This window comes from Mytilus galloprovincialis, chromosome 14, assembly GCF_965363235.1.
Source record: "Mytilus galloprovincialis chromosome 14, xbMytGall1.hap1.1, whole genome shotgun sequence".
Classification (NCBI taxonomy): domain Eukaryota; kingdom Metazoa; phylum Mollusca; class Bivalvia; order Mytilida; family Mytilidae; genus Mytilus; species Mytilus galloprovincialis.
In genome coordinates this window covers 18,388,261-18,410,695 of record NC_134851.1, presented here as the reverse complement: position 1 = coordinate 18,410,695, position 22,435 = coordinate 18,388,261, and the positions used below count along the sequence as shown (strand labels likewise).

Below are 22,435 nucleotides of genomic sequence, written 5' to 3'. Positions count from 1 at the left end.
ACAGGGTATTTAAAAATCACTCACAACGTGAATACATGTTTTTATTTTGTGAGCTGCTGGATGACTTATTTGCATACATCCCACACATCTCCATCCTTTAAAATGAAGAAGTTGTATAAGTAATGCTTATCAGTTTAAGAAAATGCATCATTATTTTTTTTAATTTGAATACAAGTTAAGGATAAAGAGCATTCTTCATACTGTTTAATAATATTTAAAAGTCCCACAGAAGTAAGAATGGTATATAGGAACAAAATTATTAATAAATTACGGTGTAAACATGTAAACAAATTAATTGTACTTAATGTGACTTTTAGAAGTTTGACTCTTTCACATCTCTTTTACTGAGGAATTATTTTTCTCAGAAATCCATATATTATAAATTGATCTACTTACGTTTAGCGGATATCTAACATTTTGCATGTTTGAAATCTATAACGAACAATATATACTAAAATGTAGTTTTATTTCCGATGTATTACTAGCACTTAACAGTATCCATAGAAACAAAAAAGTGACTTAATTGTCTATGTTGAATTAATTCACAATTTTTCAGCTCATCTGCTCCAGAGGACAAAAGGAGTTTTTATAATCATCACTTGACATCCGTCGTCCATCGTCATCTTGTTTCGTTACATCTTAAAAAATAAAATAAAACTTTGAGGAGAAATACGAGTGCTAACTATTAACTTGAAAATCGCAATAAAAACAGATAATATATAAAAGAGCAGACATGTTCAAAATATTGAGATCTACCCACTGTCATTTTACATCAAAAGTGTCAAATGACTCCATTTTGGAGCACGTGCAATACAATTTTCTAGGTCTATTAGATTTTTTATAATATATTAAAAACTATGTTAATCATCGTTTTAATGTGTATAACATGTATAAGAACAAGCTTTTGTGAATCGAATGAGCCAACCAAATGGTTTCCCATTGTTTCAATTTTAATTTTGACATTCTTTTCCTTTAAATAGATGAACACACGCGTTAGCTATGCTCTCTAGTTAAGAGGTTAAATTGAAGGCTACATGAATACATATTCAGTAAGGTCGAATTATCATTTCACTATTTGACATTGATAATTGACTTAAACAAAAAGTCATATTTTTTGCTTGTTTGTCTTATATGCTATAAAACTAGCTTAACTTTAAAAAAGGGTTTACAAATAAGTGTACTGTTGCCAAACTTATTAGTTTATTTTTTCAGAGAGAGAGAGAGAGAGAGAGAGTCATTTAAATAATAAAAAAAAAAACATTTACACAAGATATGTTAAAACTGCACCAAAGAACATAATTTTACTCAACCAAAACAATCTAACATGACTTGTATATAAAAGACAGCGATCTTTCCGAGAATTTGACATGCAATTTATTTCAAGAAATGAAGACTTTTCATGACATGTTTCTTATTTTAAATGTATGAAACTCATAGATAGTAAAAGATATAATTGCTTTTATATTACTGTGAGGAAAAATGTATTATAATATATAAAATGTATTATAAATTATATTTCAATTAGTAATTGGTGTGATGTCGATATCAAACAGGTAAGTTTAAAGTTGATATATACGAAGATATAAATATAGCTTTCTATTTTCGTTTTACATTGCACGTATGCACTTTCTTTAATACCGGGTTATTAAAACTCTCCTGAATTATCTCCATAAAAATGTGAAAATTTAGTAGGTCCCGGACAAATTGACCTGTTCCCCTCTCCCATAAAATCCTAATAGATAATTCTAACACGTGTGTGTATCAACAATACAATATATAATACATATTCTATGATATATGTGTTTACCAGTGATCATATTGTTTTTTTCCCATAGCATGATTATGTGTTTGTCTTATTTTTGTATGCTGTTTGCATGTTTCCATATCCATTCTGGTTAGTGATGCTTTTATTAGAGATAATGTAGTTAATAAACTGGCGTGCTTGCAAACAAGTTCAATTAATCTTAGAATGTGATTTTTTTTTAAAACAGTGAACCGGTGTCATCGATATGCCAGGTCAAATAATTTAATACATTAATCAGATATATGTGATATACTTACTAGTACATACATTAAACGTTTCGTAACTTCTATTTAAATTTCAAATGCCCTTGATAAAATTAAAGTACCAAGAAAATGTTCGGTGAATGTCGATTTGAATTAATACTTGACACAATTCATACCTTATACAGGTAATAATTAGGTGTATTCGCACGGGTTGATTAATAACTGGTAATACTACATCAAAAGGATAACAGAAATTATATCATGTTGAAATAAAAATTATTAATATTCCGAAACTGAGGGACTATTATGATATGTGTGTCATAGGAGTGCTATTATCATACTCATACTCGACTTTTCCTTATATATATAATAGACAGGTATATTTTTTTAACAATCTTCAAAAAAATTATCTTAAATAGATACAATATATACCTACATGACCTATGTATGGTGTCTGAAATGAGCCCTTTAATTGGATTTGATCGAGTATTCATATTCGTATATAAATCTATTAAATCTAAAATTAAAATGATATGCAGCGCTATGATTTGATGTTGCTTGCAACTCTGAAAAATATATTGTAAAAGCTTAAAGTTTTTCTAATGATAAAACGTTTTTCAATGATTGAATAACACTTTTTATTCAACCAAAATTTATTCTAAGACATGTATTTGAAAAAGACTACAACATTTCCAAGAATTGGCTATCGATGGGTATTTAAATTTGAGAGAGAGAAAGAGAGAGAAAGAGAGAGAGAGTAAATTACAAACAACTGTTTATATTAATTCATTCCCAAGGACCGTTCAGGTCTGGTGCAAGTTTTCAACACGCATTTCCCTCGGAGATCACATTTGCATAGTGTTTATGCTTTAAATATAATTAAGAGGAAATAAAACAACGGGTAGTTAAACCAAATTTGAATTGATATTTCCTGATAAATTTTCATATTGTACAAACTCTAGAGCTCTATTCCAAGGTCATGACTGGACATGAACAATCAACATATATTATCTCTGGGCATAATTACAATGTTTTGATCTGAATTGATTAAAAAGAGGAAAAGGACACAAAGTAACAAAAATTTCATGATAAAAAAAGTCAAAAATAAACTATAAACGTCATGGAAAGGGAGAGAGAGTGTCCTCTTATGATTTTTGACGATATTCATACAAAGGTATTCCATCTTTTTGAATAAATTGCAAAAAGATGACGTAATAATGGAATTTTAAAGGAGAGCAATATTCGACATCAAATTTGAAAATTCCCCAATGAAAACTGAGATCAAACTAACAACACGTTCATTAAATAGAAATAACCATAGGTTCAAGAAAAGAACAAATCTTTCAAGAATTATTGAAATCAGGTATGTTTATATACAATTGTTTTATCGCTACCCGTTGCTGATAACTGCAATTCTGAATCAACATTAAACATTTACAGTTTACACAAAATAATGCACACAAAGTATTATTCAACCAAAATAATCTAATATGATTTGAAAAATCTTGAAATCTTTCCGAGAATTCGACATTCTATCTATTTCAAGAAATTAACATTCTTGATAACCTGTATCTAATTTTTAAATGAGTGACCCCAAAAGGTAGTAAACGATTTGTTTTATTTTACTGCGAGGAAATATGTATTATCTAAATTACATTTTAATTCATAATTGCTGTGATGTCTATATCAAGTAGGTAAGTTAATTCAAGGTCAATATATAAAGATTTAAATATATCGTTCTACTTTCGTTTTACAAGGTACATGTACATAAAATTATGTGTAACACTGGGTTATCGAGGATCATATAAAATTTCTCCAAAGACTTTTTTGAATGGGAAGACACTCTTAAGGGATTGGGATATACTTGTCAATATGAAGCGAATTGGAAATATTTCTATTTATTTCAGAAAACATCCCAAGATATTTTAAAAAGGAGAAATCTTGTGGTAGACCTTTAAATACCCATAGACATATACACAACTTTTGAAATGTGTTGAAAAGACGTGAAAATGAATATTAGGTCTCGGACAAATTGACCTGCCTGTCCCTCTAAAAATTACAATTCAATAGGCACTCCCACAAATGTGTGAATAAGCAAATTACAATTTGTATTATAAACTCTCTTATATAAGTTTTACCAGTGATCATCTATTCTTTTCTTCCTATAGCTTGATTATGTGTTTGTCTATATTTTTGTTTGTTCTTTGAATGGGTTAATAAACTGGCATGATTCCCGACAAAGTTCAATGAGTCTGACTGTATTTGAATTAGAAGGATAATATTATTTAAAGTGGTTAATTGGTATCATCGATATGTCTCGTAGTTCGTTTATTACGGCAATATTTGAACAATTGAAGCGATATCATACGGATATATGTGCTATCTAGTATATCGATTCATTTCGTAACTTCTATTTAAATTTCAAATGCCCTTGATAATTAAAATTACCAAGATTTTTTACAGTAACTTTCCATTTAAATTAGTAGTTGATATAATTCGTACCTTATCAAGGTAGGAATAAAGTATATTCGTACATATTGATTATTAACCAGTAATAATACACAGAAAGGATAAAAGAAATGTAAAAAACCAAACAACCTTGGAAAGGAAAACAGTCAACACCAATCTCGAACACCCGTTTCCTCAAACAAGTAGACATTCTTGTGATGCGTTAAAACTTGTAACTAAATTTTGTATTTTGTTTTTATGTTGTTTTGCTACACCACTGTCCCAGGTAAGGGGTGGATTGGCGGCTTCAAACAGAAATATGTTTAACTCCGCGATATTCTATTTGTGTCCCTTTCAAGTCAGGAGCTTGAAATTCAGGGGTTGTCGTTTGTTGCTTGGTAACATACTTGTTTTCTGTTCATTATTTTGTTCATAAATTAGACCGTCAGTTTTCTCGTTTAAATTGTTTAACATTTGTCATTTCGGCGCCTTTTAGCTGACTATGCGGTATTGGCTTTGCTCATTGTTGAAGGCCGTGTGGTGACCTACATCTGATATCTCTATGTCCTTTGGTCGCTTGTGGAGAGTAGTCTCACTGGCAATTTTCTTATTTTCATATTAACGCAAAACCAAAAATCAAATAAGAAGACAGCTTGATTCGGTAAGGAAACATTTGTACAATTGGTTAAGTCAAACATGGTTTACGTGTGTCACCCCGTTATCCTTTTTTGACCTATTTCAATAAAGTTGTAAACGTAAAATGTTCTGCTTAGTGACACTACCTAAAAAGATGTCCACCAACTTGAACAAGGAAACCAGTAAAAATAGTGTTAATATGAAGCTAGCTTAGCTAGGCAGCCAAACCGTTTAGTAAAGTACTGTTGAAATAAAAATAAATATTTTCCGAAACTGACGTTATGTTATATTTGTCATAGGGGTGCAAAGGGGACGACCATTTGATATTCTGGGGGGGGGGGGCAGGAGGATTTTGAAAATAGATAACTCAGCCTTGATAATCACAAAAATAAATGGTTTGTTCTGTGGTAGTTTGAAAATAAATTACCTGACTTGCAATGTATAGAAAATAAATAACTCAGCAGGTCTAATCGAAAGTGTATGAGATGGCACCAGATTCTTCATAAATTCATCTTTTTCCCCCAAAAAAATCGGGAAACACTTCCCAAATTTTTTAATAACAAAAATATAAATATTATTTAAATATACTTGAAATGTCTGAAAATTGGTTTCATTTAACTAGAAGTATATTGTCTCAGGAAACCTTACCTCACCTTTATTTTAACAGGGCCGTAATTCCATGTAGGAAATTTCAAAACCAAACGCTTGTCTCCATATCAAATTGTGTTCACGGCCTAGCAAGAAGAAAGTTCTGTTTTCCCTCAGACTTATAGCCCTGACTTTTCGGGATCAATGTTTCTTATTTATTTGTCTTTTGTTCATTGATTGCCCTTCTGTATTCTGTTAGTGTTACATTCCTTTTGTAATCTAGTAATTTTGTTATGAACTTGATCATGAGTTTAAAAAAAAAAAACAGCAGCCACAGGCTAAACTATGTGAATTCCATTTTTACTTTATCATGCACATTGGTCTTTTGATGTTTTCCCTAGAAACTTCAGTCTTACACTGAATTTATACATTTTGCTTTGAGACCAAAATATTGTCAAAAAATTATTAAAACAAAACTTCATTTTCAGATTATGAAAGGGTCTTCCGAACACCCAGAAAGCATGATTTTGCATCATTTGTTCTAAAGCTTCTTGGGCCTTCAGTCGCTCCAAAACCCTTCAAAAAAAATTTTGCCTCGCTCCGCTCGGCATATTAGGTTTGCCAAAACATTTAAAACTGCCTAGTTATAACTAAACTTAATACTATGTGTATATGCAGTTGGGAATTTAAAAGATTCATTTCTGTAGAGGGGGATGGTTAATCTAATTAAATGTTACATAATGATTTGACTATACTATATGTATTATTTAAAAACAAAACATTTAAAAAATTGTATGTTTTTCGAATATCAAAAATATAGTTATGAAAATGAATAACCAGTCCCTTGCTTTAATGAAAATGAAAAATCTTGCTTCAATAGTGCAGAAAATGAACAATCTGTCCTCTTAGTTTGCAAAAATAAATAACCGATCAAAAACAAATCCTCCTCCCCCCCCCCCCCCCAGTATATCAAATGGTCGTCCCCTAAGCTCACACGCATACCCTTTATTTGCAATGGGCAGGTCTTTTTTTGTCAACAATCTACATACAAAGTATCTTTAACTATTACACTATATAGTATATGCTCTTAAACGGGACCTTTAATTTAATTTGATAAAATATTCGTACATGTAAAATTGAAACTTTGTCAAAAGTTAAATCATTCGCCAATTTTAGAACAACATTTAACAAGAAAAGATTTATTCTAAGACGTGTATTTTACAACAATATTTCCAAGAATTAGTATTTAAATTTTACTACAAATCAATATATGATATGCATTAGTATCTAATTTTGAATTATTTGACCTGCATATTTATTACATTACGTAATCTTTTATCAATCTAATAATAGATATATCAGTGAAATTAAATATTTTCAACGCTTCCATTTGCTAACAACTGCAAAATTATGAAATAATTTTTAAACATTGATAGGTTACGTTAAAAATGCACCTAAGGACATAGTTGACAAAAAATTATCTTTTTTGACTTATATCATTATTTCCGAGAATTCGGCATTTATTTTTTTCAAGAGATAAAAAAATTTAATGACATGTATCTAATTTTAAATAATGCGGAACTTTCTTTACATTACTGCGAGGAAAAAATTAATTACATTTCCACTTTTAACTGATGTGACTTCGATGACCATCAAACAAATTTAAAAAAAAGGTAAGATTTAAGTCAATGTTAGAAGATCTAAATATATCGTTCTTTTGTTCTACTATGTTCTTTTAATGATATACGTGTGCACTATGTTTTTCTTTTGTGGTTTTGATTATTTGTGCAATCACCGGATTATCGAAACTGTCATTAAATCTGTCTTTTGAGTGGGGTAACATGCATGTTGGGATGTGGATGTCGATATGAAGCTTCAGGGAGTGGGGGATACTACATAAAACATTAACAAAATTGATTCGCACATTGGATTTTGTATATTTTTCAAAAGCTAGTTGATAAACAGACATGTTTTCTGATCAAGTTCTTTTAGTCTTTATTTTCTGACAGAATTTTAATAGGAATTTAATATTTGAAGTGGTTTGCCGACGTTATCAATAGAACTCGTTAATCATTTAATACGACGATATTTGAACAATAAAGGCGAACCTATACGGCTATATGTACTAGCTATATCGATTAAACATTTCGTAAATTTTGACGTTTAAATTTCTTAACTTAAATTACAAGGAAAATACTCGTACAATTTCCATTTAAAGTAATACACGAACTTAATCGTACATGAAAACGGTAGGAATTAGGTGGCTTTGGACATATTAATAATTTTGGAGCACCTGATATCACCCCTAGTTTTTGGTGGGGTTCGTGTTGCTTATTCTTTAGTTTTCTATGTTGTGTTATGTGTACTATGGTTTGTCTGTTTGTCTTTTTAATTTTTAGCCATGGCGTTGTCAGTTTATTTTCGATTTATGAGTTTGACTGTCCCTCTAGTAAATTTCGTCCCTCTTTTAATTAATAACCGATAATAATACATACAAAGAAATTAAAAGAAATTATAAAGAAATATTAGACAGGACAAGCACATCTTCATACAAAAGCAAACAACAAATAACAAGACAGCATGATTTCGTACGGACACAGTTGTACAAATGGTTAGTTTAAACATGATTCACGTGTATACCCCAAATAAATATTTAGCATATTCACCCCCAGTTTATTGGTTTGGTTCGTGTTGCAAAGTCTTTAGTTTTCTTTGCTGTCTTTTTGTGAAAAATTATTTGTCTGCTTTTATCTTATTTTTAACCATAGCGTTGTCAGTTTATTTTAACTTGATGAGTTTAAAAGGCCCTAGTGTATATCTCGCATCTCTCTTTGACAAAGTCGTAATAGACCAGGTTCCAAAAAAGATGCCCCCAAACTTGAACAAGAAAAACAAAGACGGCACAATAGTTTTTTCAGCAGTGTCAACATGAATCGAGCTAAGCTAGGTAGCCAAAACTGTTGGTAAAAAACTGTTGCAATAAAAATAAATCATTTCGAGACTATAGTTGCACATGCCTATTAATGTTAATTGCCACAGATGCTAAAATTTTTGATTTATATATAGTAATTTTTTTTATTTGATTCCGTGTTTTTACAATATTGGGTAACACTTCATGATGTTTGCTTTCTTTAAATTATCTATGATAGTTTTGTCCTAGGTTCCAAGTCTCATACGTATAACCGATATTTTCTTTTATCCACACTGTATATGTCTTTGTTTTCTTTATAGACAATCTTCATAAATATTATCTTTAATTACTACAATATAATTCTATGAATATGCCCTGAAACGGGTCCATTTCCATTCTAAATTTGATCTTTAATTGGATTTAATTGAGTAATCGTATTCGTTGATAATTTTTTAAAATTTGAAATCAAAATGGTATGCAGCTCTTCATTTTGCTGATGTATGCAACTCTGAAATAATATTATGAAAGATAAAGCGTTTGTCAATGTTTGAAAAACGTTTATCAAATTTAGTTTTATTGTAAAACGTGTATTTGAAAAACAATCTTTCAGAGAATTAGCTGTAGATAGGTGTTTACAGTTTACTACGAACCTATAGATAGCATGCACTAGTATCTAATTTTAAATAAGGTGAACTCCATGGTTTATTTTTACATTATTTTCAGGTGTGTTATTTGAAACTATAATTGCTCGATTTCGATGGTCATCAAAAATATATATAAAAGGTAAGTTTTGCATTTAACATAAAAGGTTTAAATGTGCACTCGGTGTTATCTTGTCATCTATTTCCTGTTTATTGGTTTACTGTTTGAATTGCATGATTACCTTATGAATTTGAACGATAACTTCCGAATATAAGAACATGTAGATTTAATCTGAAACTGACTCAATATAGCATATATCGAAATTCTAAAGCTAATTTGCTTTGTCTGTCATACATTAGTATTTAAATATGTTTCATTCCTGCAAGTACATGTATAAACTACTGATTTCGGTAGTCTTCCGTATCATCTTTGGGAACATAACATTACTTAATGTATGGCATATTGATGGAATCAATTATATTTCGAAGAACATGTATTTCGTTTGAAATAGAACACAACAATGAATGAAACCCATGTATTTTTTGCATAGTTTCATTTGTTGTTTGACGATCAGTTCATAGCAGTGAAGTATCAAGCCGTTTATCAGAGATAAAGTAATAATCCACATTTTTTCTTGCTATATATATCTATTTGCTGTTCATGTTTTACTTGATCGTTTTGGAGACTCGATCCTCATCTTCCCAGTAAAATCTAATATTCACAGAATAGCGCATAACACTGAAAGTGTCAATTATCACAAACAATCAATCAATCAATTAACAGGTATATATTGCAAAGAATAAGAAGTGTAAACTGAAAATTGTTAACAAATCAATGATCTTAATCATTCACTATACATGTACATGTATACACCGATTGTTCGAAGAATACCAGCGAAATCATACGGATCAATGGATTAATCAATGCAGACTTACCATTTCGTAAATTCTATTTAAATATCGATTTTTATTGATAAAAATAAATTTCCAAGAAAATGACTAGAACATATCCATTTACTTGGAATTACATTACCTATTTTTTTACGTTTTAAAGGTACATATTAGATTGTCTTCACACAGATTATGACAAACACCTAAGCGATAATAATAATACGCAGAAAGAAGAACAAAAATGACCCAAAATCTTAAGTATTACAACCATCTATTCCAACCATCAATATCCAAAAAAATAATTGAAAAAAAAGTGTAAAAAAATCCGAAAGAAATTTGAAGTCCGATATCATTACTTTGTTCAGATACATAATATATATTAAACCAGATTTACATGGACTAAAACTCAATTTTATGCCTATCTAGATCATAGGTAGGTCGTAAAAGTAAAAAACACAATGAAAAACCTGATGTAACCGAAAGAATGCCCACTTACTGAAAGAAGACTGTTCATAGTTTTGAAAGCAAAAATAAAATTTGACGCATTCATGAACATAACTGCAATTTTAGCCATCATTAGTGCACTATACGTCCATTTTAATTAATCGAATCAAACTATAAAAGAAAACTACTTTATGCTCTTTAATGTACATGGCTTGTATTGTTACATACTGCTTTTGCTATAAAATTGCACCAGGTGCAGCTGTCATACATATATAAAATTTCCTTCGTAAACATGTTCATGTATTTCATTACAAGTTATTTATATTTTAATCTTATATTTGCACATAATTATATTATTATACGCATTAGGAGAGTCTTTCATTATGTAAATATAGTAATTTTCCTTTTTAAGATATCCGCACATAATTATTCCATGAACGTATATGTAATGTTTAAATTCTAGTATATATATACAACAGTGTGTATATGTCTTGTGTTATATATTTTGTAACGGTTATTGATTCCATTATGGTACACATGTAGTAGTTTTATATATAGATAATTAGATGAGTTGTAAATATGTGCAGTGAAACGAACATAAGAATGCGACTTTATCAAACACTAAATCGATTGAAGAAAAAAAAAAGCCAAGAAGATAAAATCGAAAAACAACTTGCTTAAATGATGAATGGCGATTAAGGGACTAGTGTTCTCATCTATACATGGGAAAATGATATTTTGAATGATCTAGTTGACCATATATTAACTTAAATGAAACAATACAATTCATATGTGTAGTTTCAAAACAAAAGGATAAAAAAGGGTAAACAAAGCTTAATCTGTGAAGCAATATTCCGGCAGCGCATGCATCCGAAGTAAATATCTCCCAGATGAACAGCTTGTCAAGGCCTACTGTGTCCTAATAAGATTTTAACGATAGAGTTCTTGCCTACCAGTAAACTACTGTACGAAGAATTTCACGCAGTTGATAGTTTTACTGAATGGTTTGGTTGACAGATATGAAATATCTTCATCTTCATTTTATCGATTCTGACCTTACTGAAAAGGATCATTTATTATTTACCGGATTTAAGCTTGCCTCATGTAGAGCAGGAACTACTTACCTTTTCTGACATCCTGTGAGTTCCCGAGTTGCTCAGTCTTTAGTTAATGAGGTAATGTTTTTGTTACGTTTTTATGTCTCTATATAGATTTCAGTTTGGGCATGGTGTTGTCTGTTAATTTGAATGCTCATTTGGTATTTTCGCTCTCTCTTCTTCTTTTTTTAATAATTTGCTTGCACAAACTTAAACCGTCGAATCGACTTCACTTCAAAAGAAATATTTACTGATGGCTTTCCTACATCTGTAGATATATACAGCAATTTCAACTTAATCAGTTTATAGAACTATCGCCCTTGTCATATATTGATAAACGTCTGCTGGTCAGTTTAGTCATTAAAAGATCGCTTAACATCTGTGCAGACATACCGATTAGTATAAAAATTACACATTCAATCATCTAGAGTCCATATTGGAGTCTTAAACCATGCACAATGGTGTGAATCTCATTATCTCTGTTTATTCATACCTTTTCACAGAATCGTATTATTTTATAATGTCAAGCACAAAAACTGACAATTATAAATGTCTACGTTTAGTATTTCCTGTAAGAAACTGTAACTGTTCACAAATTTGTCATTTTCTGATTTAATTTTTTTGTCCTTTTGTTAGGCTGCATCTATTTTAAGCATATTATATGTTTAAATATTATAATTGAAAAGTGTGAAGAAATCAATGAACTGCGTACTTGATACACACATTATGATCTATCTTTACTACAAAATACATTTCTAAGAAAAAATATTGTTCGGCTTCAATGTTTATTTAACAATGCTTATCATTCTCTGATGACATGCTTCTAAATTTGAATTTTCAGGAATCAGGAAGTTTCAAGAATGCACATATGACGTACTTATACGTGTACATGTATCAAAGATTTAAAAAATTATATTGAGAAGACGTATGATATTTTTATGATGGAACCCTACTTCGTTATTGTCGCGATGTCAATCATTTTGAATGACATCAGAATAGGTAAAGCTTTACTTCTTATTACTTTAACATACTATATATCAAAACTGATAAAGACTATCCCCTATCACGCTTGTAATTGTTAACAGACTGAAGATTTTTATTCACTACTGTCTCGAATTGTCTTGAAAACACGTATTTTAATTATGAAATTCTACCTTAGTATTACTTCGATATCAATCATTATCAAAGATATAAGAATAGGTACATTTTTAATTATTTACTTTAACATACTTAGATTTGAATATAGGGCGCATCTTAAAACTGATAAATAATATTAGGTTTAAAAATTGCACAAGACCGAATGAGTATTTTTGTTCACTTATGTCTCTGATTGCTATAAACAGACGTTTAGTATTTAATATTGGAATTCTTTATTATTGCTTCGATGTCAATCTTTATTAAGAATATCAGAGTACACAAAATTTTTACTTCATTACAATAACATAAGATTTGAATATAGCGTATTTATCAAAATAAAAAGAAAAGACTGAGTATCTTTGCGCACTTCTGTCTCGGATTGTTGTCAAATTTTCCCACGTCATATGATGTTCTTTTCGATTTGTTTTCTCAACTTGTTTATATGTTCGTAGTCGTTACTTTTTGTGCCATGAATTCTCCTCGATTTATGAGGTTTGAAAATCACCTTGGTATTATCCGGTCTTTTTTCAGTTTGTTTTATCTTCGTTAAGTGTTTTGAATTGTACACAGTAGACATACATTATATGTAGAAGGTGTTTGATATGCATTGTGCATAATTCAACTAATAAAGTATCCTAACGTAAAAAATGCTGATTGTGAAGACGATTGTCGAGTATTTAAGATGAGATTTTCTTTGTGTCTAAGAATTAAAAACATTTATCATCACGTGATCTTATAATTTATTTTTAGAAATTAAGAACATTTCTTAATAATTCCTTATCAAACAGGTTCCAAGAAAAAAGATTACCAGAAATATCTACTAGTATTTAAGTTAAGACATTACACAATTTATAACTGTTAAAGGTAGCAATGCATATATCGTTTATATTGCACTGCTCCAAACTGTCGCGTTGTAAAATATATTTTTATTATTAAATATTAAGTAACGACAATGCTCTAGATATCCTTTGTCCCTTAGTTTATCTAGGTACATTTTTAATTACAATATTATATTTAAAGATTTACAGATCACTAAAGGTTTATGTATTCTGATCTTTAATGTTTAATGATATTCTAGTGAACCTCTTTATCTTATAAACCCTGTGCATTCAATCATTTGTCAATTGAACGACCACGTAACTCCAATTACGTGTTATTGGGGCGTCGGTTTTTTTCCCAACCTTTTCTAAGTTAAATCGTCGTTCTATAAAGGGAACCGGTAGCCTAAAATAAGAACAACAAAGAGGTGACATTTTTTTTGCAAATTAATGGTAGGTTTTGAAATGCATACGAGGACAAGGTCATTTATAGTTGATGTATTTTCTCGATTTTAGTTTGTAACCCGGATTTGTTTTCTCTCAATCGATCTATGACTCGCGAACAGCGATCTACTACTGTTGCCTTTATTCATTGAAATTTTTAGTTTACATCCAAGTTATAGATCCGGTCGATCCGTATACTTTATATATTGATGTCTAATGTCTTATATACATAATACATGTAAATTACATGAGATCAATTTCTATATCGTTGAATTCGATGTTTGAAATTATTTGAATCCTAAGGGGCCATGAGAAACTCTAGTGAAAACCCTGAACAGAATGGACACAGATAACATTTTTGCTTCTTAAAAGTCTATCTCGGGGAAAAAAGTATTTTAGAACAGTTGATGAAAAACAACAAAACGTCTTTTCTTGAGAGTTTTGTCTGTTTCATTTATATATGCACATATTGTAATGAAGTGAAATGAGATTGCCCGCCTTTATATGTCACGGTCATTATAAAAGAGGGACGAAAGATACCAAAGGGACAGTCAAACTCATAAATCTAAAACAAACTGACAACGCCATGGCTAAAAACGAAAAAGACAAACAGAAAAACAATAGTACACACGACACAACATAGAAAACTAAAGAATAAACAACACGAACCCCACCAAAAACTAGGGGTGATCTCAGGTGCTCGTTGTCCATAGGAACTTTACGTATGACGTCACTCACCGGGTTCGGGGCAGTCTACACTAAGGATTTGAAATGAGCAGACGCTCATACTTTGGCTTGCGATGGAACCTTTATTTATACAAGTAGACTAGCCACCACCGTATATTTATTTATGTAGACTTATGTTCAACCATTTATATGTCTTTAAAATAAACATCTTGTTTATATTTACGTAGTTTTACGTACTTTGTCCGATATCCCAGAACTTGGGTAGACAACGGGAAAACGAAGCCAGTGGGCTTAAAAATATGTTCAAAAACTATCAGATTTGTTCTTCTTCTAAAAATGAAGTCATTCTTTTTTATAAACAATAGTTACGGAACAGTTGTTGAAAAGTTGTGGACAAAGTGTAATACGATTTATATTCACGGCAGTTTCAGTAAAATCGTTAAACAGTTCATTTAGACTAACTCCTTGCAATGATTCATTAAATGACTGTGTGCTGTTTCCTAGATGGGTTGTACTTAAATGTTTTGGCTTAAACGTATTGCATGGCAAAGGTCCACTAAATGGCAACGGCACCGCTTTGTGTTCCTTAGCAGATGTGTACAGAGTCTCTTTTCCAACGTTATAAGTAACGGAACTACGTTCTGTGCTCATAAGTGTGGTGTTGGCTGTTGTAATATTCGGTAGAGGAAGAAATGTAGAAGAAGGACCAATTGTTAAAGTTTTAGGAGGCACTGTACAACTTGAGCTTGGTAAAGCACGACTATTTGATGATGTTTCACCAGCAGTTAAAGCTAATGCTTTAGAAGGTTCAGTGATGCTTTCTGTTAACGTCTGTCCCATGCGTATCTTATCATCATTATTAACCCGCTGATACAAAGAAAGGGATGCTACTGACTTATGTCCAGTTACGGCCATGATCTGTTTGCATTGCAATATGAGTTTTTAGCTAGAACGGTTGCACGGATTGAATGGTTATTGTAAATTTCAGACAAGTTGCACTTCTTGCTCAGGTATGACATGAAATTGCCAAGCGTTTTTTCGCCCACAGGAATGTTATAATACCACGAAGGGTCCTCTACCCAAAACTGATCTTTTGGTGTCTGCCATAGTTTGTCACACTCTGGATTTAATTTTTTTACATACTTTTCAAAGGAGGACACGGGGCAATATTCAGAAACGGAATTTTCTGGCGTTATCCCTAAAGTTTTTTCTTTGTCACTGCTGCAATGTTTTTTTTTTGTCAACTTATCTAAAGTTTTAACAACATATTTAAGCCCCGTCTTCGGATCTTTTTTTTTTTTACAGAAAACGTGGATTTTGTCATTTGTGACATATTTTCCATCCCCGTCGACAAAAATACAGGCGAATATCAAACTGAACTTTTTTTTGAAATCCAAATGGAGTATGTGGTGATAAATATATTGAGGTATACATTTTTCTTCTGTCAGCTTCGTCAATAGACAGATCAGACTCGGCGTCTCCTAATCCCATGCGTTTAAGTTCTGCCATTGCCGCATTTTCTCTGGAAGAGCTAAAACTTTCCTGATTCACAATGTCAATTTTTTTTATTGTACGGTAGAGCCTTTAAATATCTATTCAATGATTATCTCAAGCATTGCAGTGAATTTGTTTTATAACGATTTCCATCAGCTTTACGCACATCCATATAAAAATGACCCAACACTTCATCTAGTTTTAAGGTGTCATACTGTTCAAATCCAGGATCCATTTTCTTTACTTTTAAATATTCCCTGAAAATAGTGGCTACTGCTATATTCTGCTTTATTGTTTTGCCAGCACTCATTTTCAAACGTTTTTCTTCAATTTCTTCATCACTAGTATCGACAAATCGTCTTTTACCAGACTCCATCTTTAGTTGGCAAAACAACACATGAACTATGCATTACATTGAAAATCAATATATCATCAGGTTACACGATACACATTAAGAGTGAGGTCATTGGGCGGAGTTAACATGTTAATATTGTGTAGTGAAATCTAGGACACTTGTGTATTAAACGTTTCATTAATTATATACCGAATACTGTTAGCATAACCGCACAAAAATGTTATCATGCTTTCGCCCTCACCGTTCAACAATTTCCGACACCGTCTAAATAACCATGTTAGTTGGATCAAAGCATGATAACTTATAATGTTTAGTTTTATAAAGCTTGAATTAGTTTCATTTTAGATTCACTAAGCGTGACTTTAAAATCAGATGACCTTATAATCTACGGGACGTCAGTGGAACTCCAATGTCTGTCTGATAACACATCCTCTCAGTCGTCATGGTATTGGTTTTCTGAAAATAATCTGCTGTTCATAGATGGCCATGGTGAACAGTACATCAATAAAGAAAAATATATCGAACATAAAGTTAATGCCGTCACAAGACAGTTGACTATTTTACATTTTGAGGAGACAGATTTAAAAATGTATAAATGCAAGCATGATTTAAAATCTGCTTCTATCGACTTATCATTACAGCGTTATGGAATAGCATGTGAGTCATTTTTTTTTTTATAATGAGTGGATTGTTCATTTTACATGTTAAACTGATAATATCAAGAAATTATTCATTTATAATTGAATATGTGTTCTTATATCAAACAAGCAATATTGAAGTTCTACCAAAGAAGTGACTTTAGAGTATTCATGTTAATATATACATTAGGTTATTATACATTACATGTATGTGTCTTAGTAAATGTAAATGAAATAATTACAATTGCATTGTATTGTGTCTTGAGAAATTAGTCCTATACCTTGATTTATTTGTTTGGAAAAAAGATTGCAATGCAAACATTCAATATCAACTTTGCACAAGAAATAACAGCAGACTAGGGCATATATAATTGCATGCTATATGGGTTATTTGTTCTACTGTAGAAAAAAGAAAGTAACTGTAGTTAAAGTTAATATATATTATAGTTTCAGATATGAACAATTCATCAAAGCTGAATATTCGACTAGAGAGACAAGGATACGACGATCATATTGTGGTTTCCTTTATAAACACTTCATCGATTCCTACATGTTACTATTATTCAATGGTGAGTTTGTCATAAAATGTAATAATCAATCATTTATCATTCTGATGTATTTTTTCTCGGTTTCGTCTTGTTTTTGGACTTGTTGAATAGCACGACAGAAGAACTAAATGTAAAACTTAGTTCAAAATATATTTTCTCATCAGATTGCACTACCATAACACAAACAAAAGACGCAAAGTACCGACCGAAGAATACTCCAAGTCACTGAAAGCTATTTCACAGCCAGTAACGATCAAAATATAAATAATGTATATTGAGACTAGATATAGGAAGATGTAGTGTGAGTGCCAATGAGACAACTCTCCATCCAAATAACATTTTTTAAAAGTAAACAATTATAGGTCAATGTACAGCCTTCAACACGGAGCCTTGGCTCACACCGAACAAAAAGTAATAAAGGGCCTCAAAATTACTAGTGTAAAACCATTACATTATAATTATTTTTTTTGATCTTTTGATTATTATGATTAGTCTTACGCATATTAGATTAATTTATAGCATAGACACAACCATAACAATTTTTAAACGAAGACATAAACCCATGAGCATTATCTAAAGTCGCAGTTGGGTCTTATCAAAAGCAAAATTACGTTTGATTTTACTGTTTATGTACAAGAAGCCATCTTTTAAATTTTGTGCGAGCGGAACATAAGTCCACACCTATTACAACTACATATTGTATAAGCTTTAATTTTTGAATTCCGTTACAATAGTTTATTTCAGAAATGTTACAATATTAGATTTCAGAATATTACAATATTTAATTTCAGAATATCGCTATGAATATTACCAAATGCAACACTTCAGAAAATGGTTTTCTACTGAATGGGATGTGTAAGATTGTGATAAATAAAACAAAGACATGTGAAAGTCAGAAAAGCAATGTAAAAGTATCATGTTATTTAGGAGATAAAATTACCAAGACATTTGAGATTTCAGCCTGTACTATATTAGGTATTTGAATGTGGTATACTTTCCTTCATACATATACATCATTTATTAATAGGATGTATGATTAAATGGACTGATTAAGTCATCATGTACCATATAAAAACAAGGAGATGTGCATTGACTACCAGTGAGATTTTATTTACCATAGTTCAAATGAAGTGCATATAAGCAATTATATAGTTCACTGTGCGGCCTTTAATAATAAAAAATATCCAAAGCGTTTACAAGTCGACTATAAAAGGTCCTTACATCAAAATTAACAGCATAATTTATAATAATTCATTTAATAAAAACCATAGATAGATATAAACAAACGACAACCATTTTTAAAACTTCTGGCTCCTGTATTAGGACAGACACCAAAAACATTTTTTGGGGTAAATAAACTCATCGTAGATACCAGGATTTGAAATTTAATATTTGCGCCAGACGCACTGCTACGAAAGACTCATCAGTGAATCTCAAATCAGATTATGTTAAAAAGGCAAAATAAAGTACGAGGTTAAAGAGCATTTAGGACAAAAGATTCATAAAAATTTGGCCAAACTGATCATTCTTAAATGCTTGGTGTGTTTAAAATAAAACAGTGTTTTGTCTTGCAACTTCAGGTGTTTTTTTTTTATATTAAATTCTTTTTTTTTTACGTTTTATTGGTTGTATCTTATTTTATGATAATTATATTTTTTATTTTCATAGATGTTGCAGATGAAAACAATATTGCTCTGATTACAGTTTGTTCTGTCTTATGTATCATTTTCGGCATGATAATCTTAATTTTTATTATCAACTGTAGAAAGAAAATTTTAAAAGGTACATATATAAGATAAGTAACATGTTTAAAAATAAATATTGAATAACAATGCAAATATTCTGCTACCCATATCTACAGGTTCATGTATTGTATGTATAAGGTTGGCAAGAGAGTTGTAGTATTACCTAATATGTCATTTTTACTTGTGGTACCACTAGACATGAGCGTGGTATATACTTTCTAGTACTTTTAACTCTTACATAACAACACCTTAACGAGATGTAGATGGTAACTCTCCTCTGTTAAAGTTACTCCTAGCACAATGACCGAATGTTTGTTTACAACGGATTTCCTGATTTTGTTTTATTTTCAAATTTATTATAATCATAGCATACATAAGAAAACAGTATAAACCCTTAGTTTAACAGTCTTCAATGATTGACAATCCTTCACAATTTCGTTAGCGAACGTCCAGCCTTGTATAAACAAGCTGATAGTTTCAGAGAAAAGAAGCATTTTCCTTATCCTTCAATGAATTTTATTAATATAGTTGCTTTGACTATCACTTCAAAATCGTTAACGTTTCCATTCAAATATATTATAAAACATAAGGTTTCTTATAAGATGTTAATTTGATAACTGATACTAAAATTTGTCAATTTATTACTCATGACTTTGATACATTTAAGTGTCACTTCTTACTCTTTTCTGTATTTTGTTACCCATAAAACTTGTCAAATTATAGTTGTAGGACGTGATGAAGATCCATGCCAGCCTTGCCAGGAAGACTCGAGTTGTTCTAGTACATGTAGTAATGACGTGACAAGTAAAATGTTAGAAAACGATCCTAATAAAAGTCATATTTAAGTTGCTGTTTTATTTTTCTTCATTACTTCCTTTGAAGTGTTGCATTGTACAAAAAAAGTCATGTGATAAATCAGATAACCATATTATTGTTTTAGGCTGTTTTCCCCTTCTGTGGAATGCGTTTAGAATAAATAAAAGGATATACATCGGACTCCGGTTTCAAAACTAACAGAAACCTTTAAGTCTTGTTAAAATAAAAATAAAAAAAAAAGAAAATCGATGTTTCAAAATAGTAACTTGAAGGCCTCACGGATGCCTATATACCTGTTTACATCCTTTCTGTTTAATTAAGTGGACAATTGTCTTATTGGCAATTATATCAAATTTCCTGATTTAATGAAGAAATACGTGGAAGATACCACTTAACAGCACACATTTGTATAACCAAAAAAGGGGGAGGGAAACCAGACACGTAACAGACTGCAAATCATTTGTTTTTATGACAAACAAGCTAAAGGTAGAAATGTTCACCAAGGGAATTTCCAATACTTTAAAAGTATTAATAGAGGAATGTTATAACTTAAAAAGCTTTATGCCATTTGAAATCATACTATTCTAGTTTAAATGTTACTTGATAATCTGGAAAATGAGAACGAAAAATGTTGGCTTTAGTCAGCTAGGAAAAATAAACCTTTTTTCTTTATATATTTTGTGGTTGCTCGGAAAACTGGTCTTTTATTATTCTGTTACATACATTTACTAACACTGCGTTGTTAGCGATGCTGGTTCCCTGTGTAAATTTTCTGTCAGAGTTATAAAGTGTTACTTTGTTTTTCGTGGTCTCGGGTTATCCACTTCCTATATACAAGGTGATAGGACGTGCCGCTGGAATAGGTCAACTTTTCAAGCTTGGAAATATGTGAATAGGTTGGGAAAGCTATCAGAAATATATGATTAGGTCAATAAAGTTTCCATAAGTTCTTCCTCTCTCACCTTTCTTGGTATTCCCGGCTGTTTTTTCTCAACCAGTTTTTCTCTTTTGGCACTATGGTAATCCACTCTTACATAACATTACACTACACATACAACCTAAACAATATGGGAAAAGGTTACAGTTGCACCTACGCAATATATGAAAAACTTTTTTAAAATCTAAATTATATGAAAAACCACAGCGGCACCCATATCAATAAAGTATTGAAGAATCTTAATAGACTTAGATTGTGACTTTTCCTACCGAAGTTCGTTTGTGTACTTCAGCTTCCTACACCAATTATGAAAAATGCCCACCATGAAACTGTCATTTGGCTCGACAAAAAGACCTACAAAAATATACATTTGTATAGATTGAGCCGTATGAACCAGACAAGCGCTAAATGCAACTCCCGAAAAAGTTCTGCTCAAGTCATCGATTCATCGATTCATTATAACTATGTTCCACCTTTCACATAATATCCTAAAGGTTGATTGAGGAATAAAGTATGGTCCTTCTTAAATTTCAATAGTTCCTGCAGAAGAAAAGATTGTTTAAGCATTGACTTCTTCTCAATAGCTATCTCAGGGGTCCGTCTAGTAATAAATGTTTGTCCCTTTCTATCGTACTTGTTCCCAGTAGCAGCACAAATGTTACTGCAATCATCATATTTGAAACAGAGGAAGAGGTCAGGAGGTTGGGACCCTCCAATTTTTGGACTATTAGTGAATTTTAATGGGGACATATGGTTGGAATCCCTCCTTTAATTCTGGGTTTTGAACACCCTTTTAAACAATGTAATGATCTGCGGGGCACTGTATCATCCCGTTTGTCTTATCTTAAGGAACCTACACTACTATTGGTTTATGATTAATAATACGTCAATAATTTCAACTTTAGGAACAAACAACTGTATCTGTACAATAATTTAACCTTAAACCTGACCTGAGAATGTTTGACATTACTATTCTAATGGTTAATATAACTAAACATGTTACAGACAACCATTAAGGGACAGATCTAACTTGTAGATTTACTGCGTTATATGCATTCCCATGTAATTTTGACATTTTTGAAAGCGTATGCAATACGGTTAATCTCCAATTGGAAATGTTGCTTAAAATGTGCATCAAATTGTTGGAATAAAA

General features: G+C 31.0%; 1 protein-coding gene across 4 annotated transcripts; it reads left to right on the top strand.

Moving 5' to 3' along the window:
• The first annotated feature begins 1,532 nt into the window (after positions 1-1,532).
• Positions 1,533-20,861, top strand: LOC143058305 (uncharacterized). 4 transcript variants are annotated; one of them, XM_076231781.1, is made up of 8 exons: positions 1,533-1,553; positions 9,314-9,373; positions 12,505-12,662; positions 16,944-17,255; positions 17,684-17,805; positions 18,576-18,759; positions 19,453-19,566; positions 20,253-20,841. In XM_076231781.1, the coding sequence occupies exons 3-8, from the start codon at positions 12,602-12,604 to the stop codon at positions 20,372-20,374; spliced, it is 915 nt and encodes a 304-aa protein (XP_076087896.1). In that variant the 5' UTR covers positions 1,533-1,553; positions 9,314-9,373; positions 12,505-12,601; the 3' UTR covers positions 20,375-20,841. The 4 variants fall into 4 exon arrangements, with proteins under 4 accessions (XP_076087896.1, XP_076087898.1, XP_076087897.1 ...); XM_076231783.1 differs by lacking the exon at positions 1,533-1,553 and adding an exon at positions 3,603-3,701 and having other exon boundaries at positions 17,690-17,805; positions 20,253-20,861; XM_076231782.1 differs by lacking the exon at positions 1,533-1,553 and adding an exon at positions 3,606-3,701 and having other exon boundaries at positions 20,259-20,846.
• The last annotated feature ends 1,574 nt before the right edge of the window (positions 20,862-22,435 follow it).

Coding starts and splice junctions, on each gene's coding strand:
- LOC143058305 (XM_076231781.1), top strand. CDS start 12,602: ATGATGGAACCCTACTTCGTTATTGTCGCGATGTCAATCATTTTGAAT. Junction 12,663..16,943: donor TTTGAATGACATCAGAATAG/GTAAAGCTTTAC, acceptor GTTTCATTTTAG/ATTCACTAAGCGTGACTTTA. Junction 17,806..18,575: donor CATGTTACTATTATTCAATG/GTGAGTTTGTCA, acceptor ATTTAATTTCAG/AATATCGCTATGAATATTAC.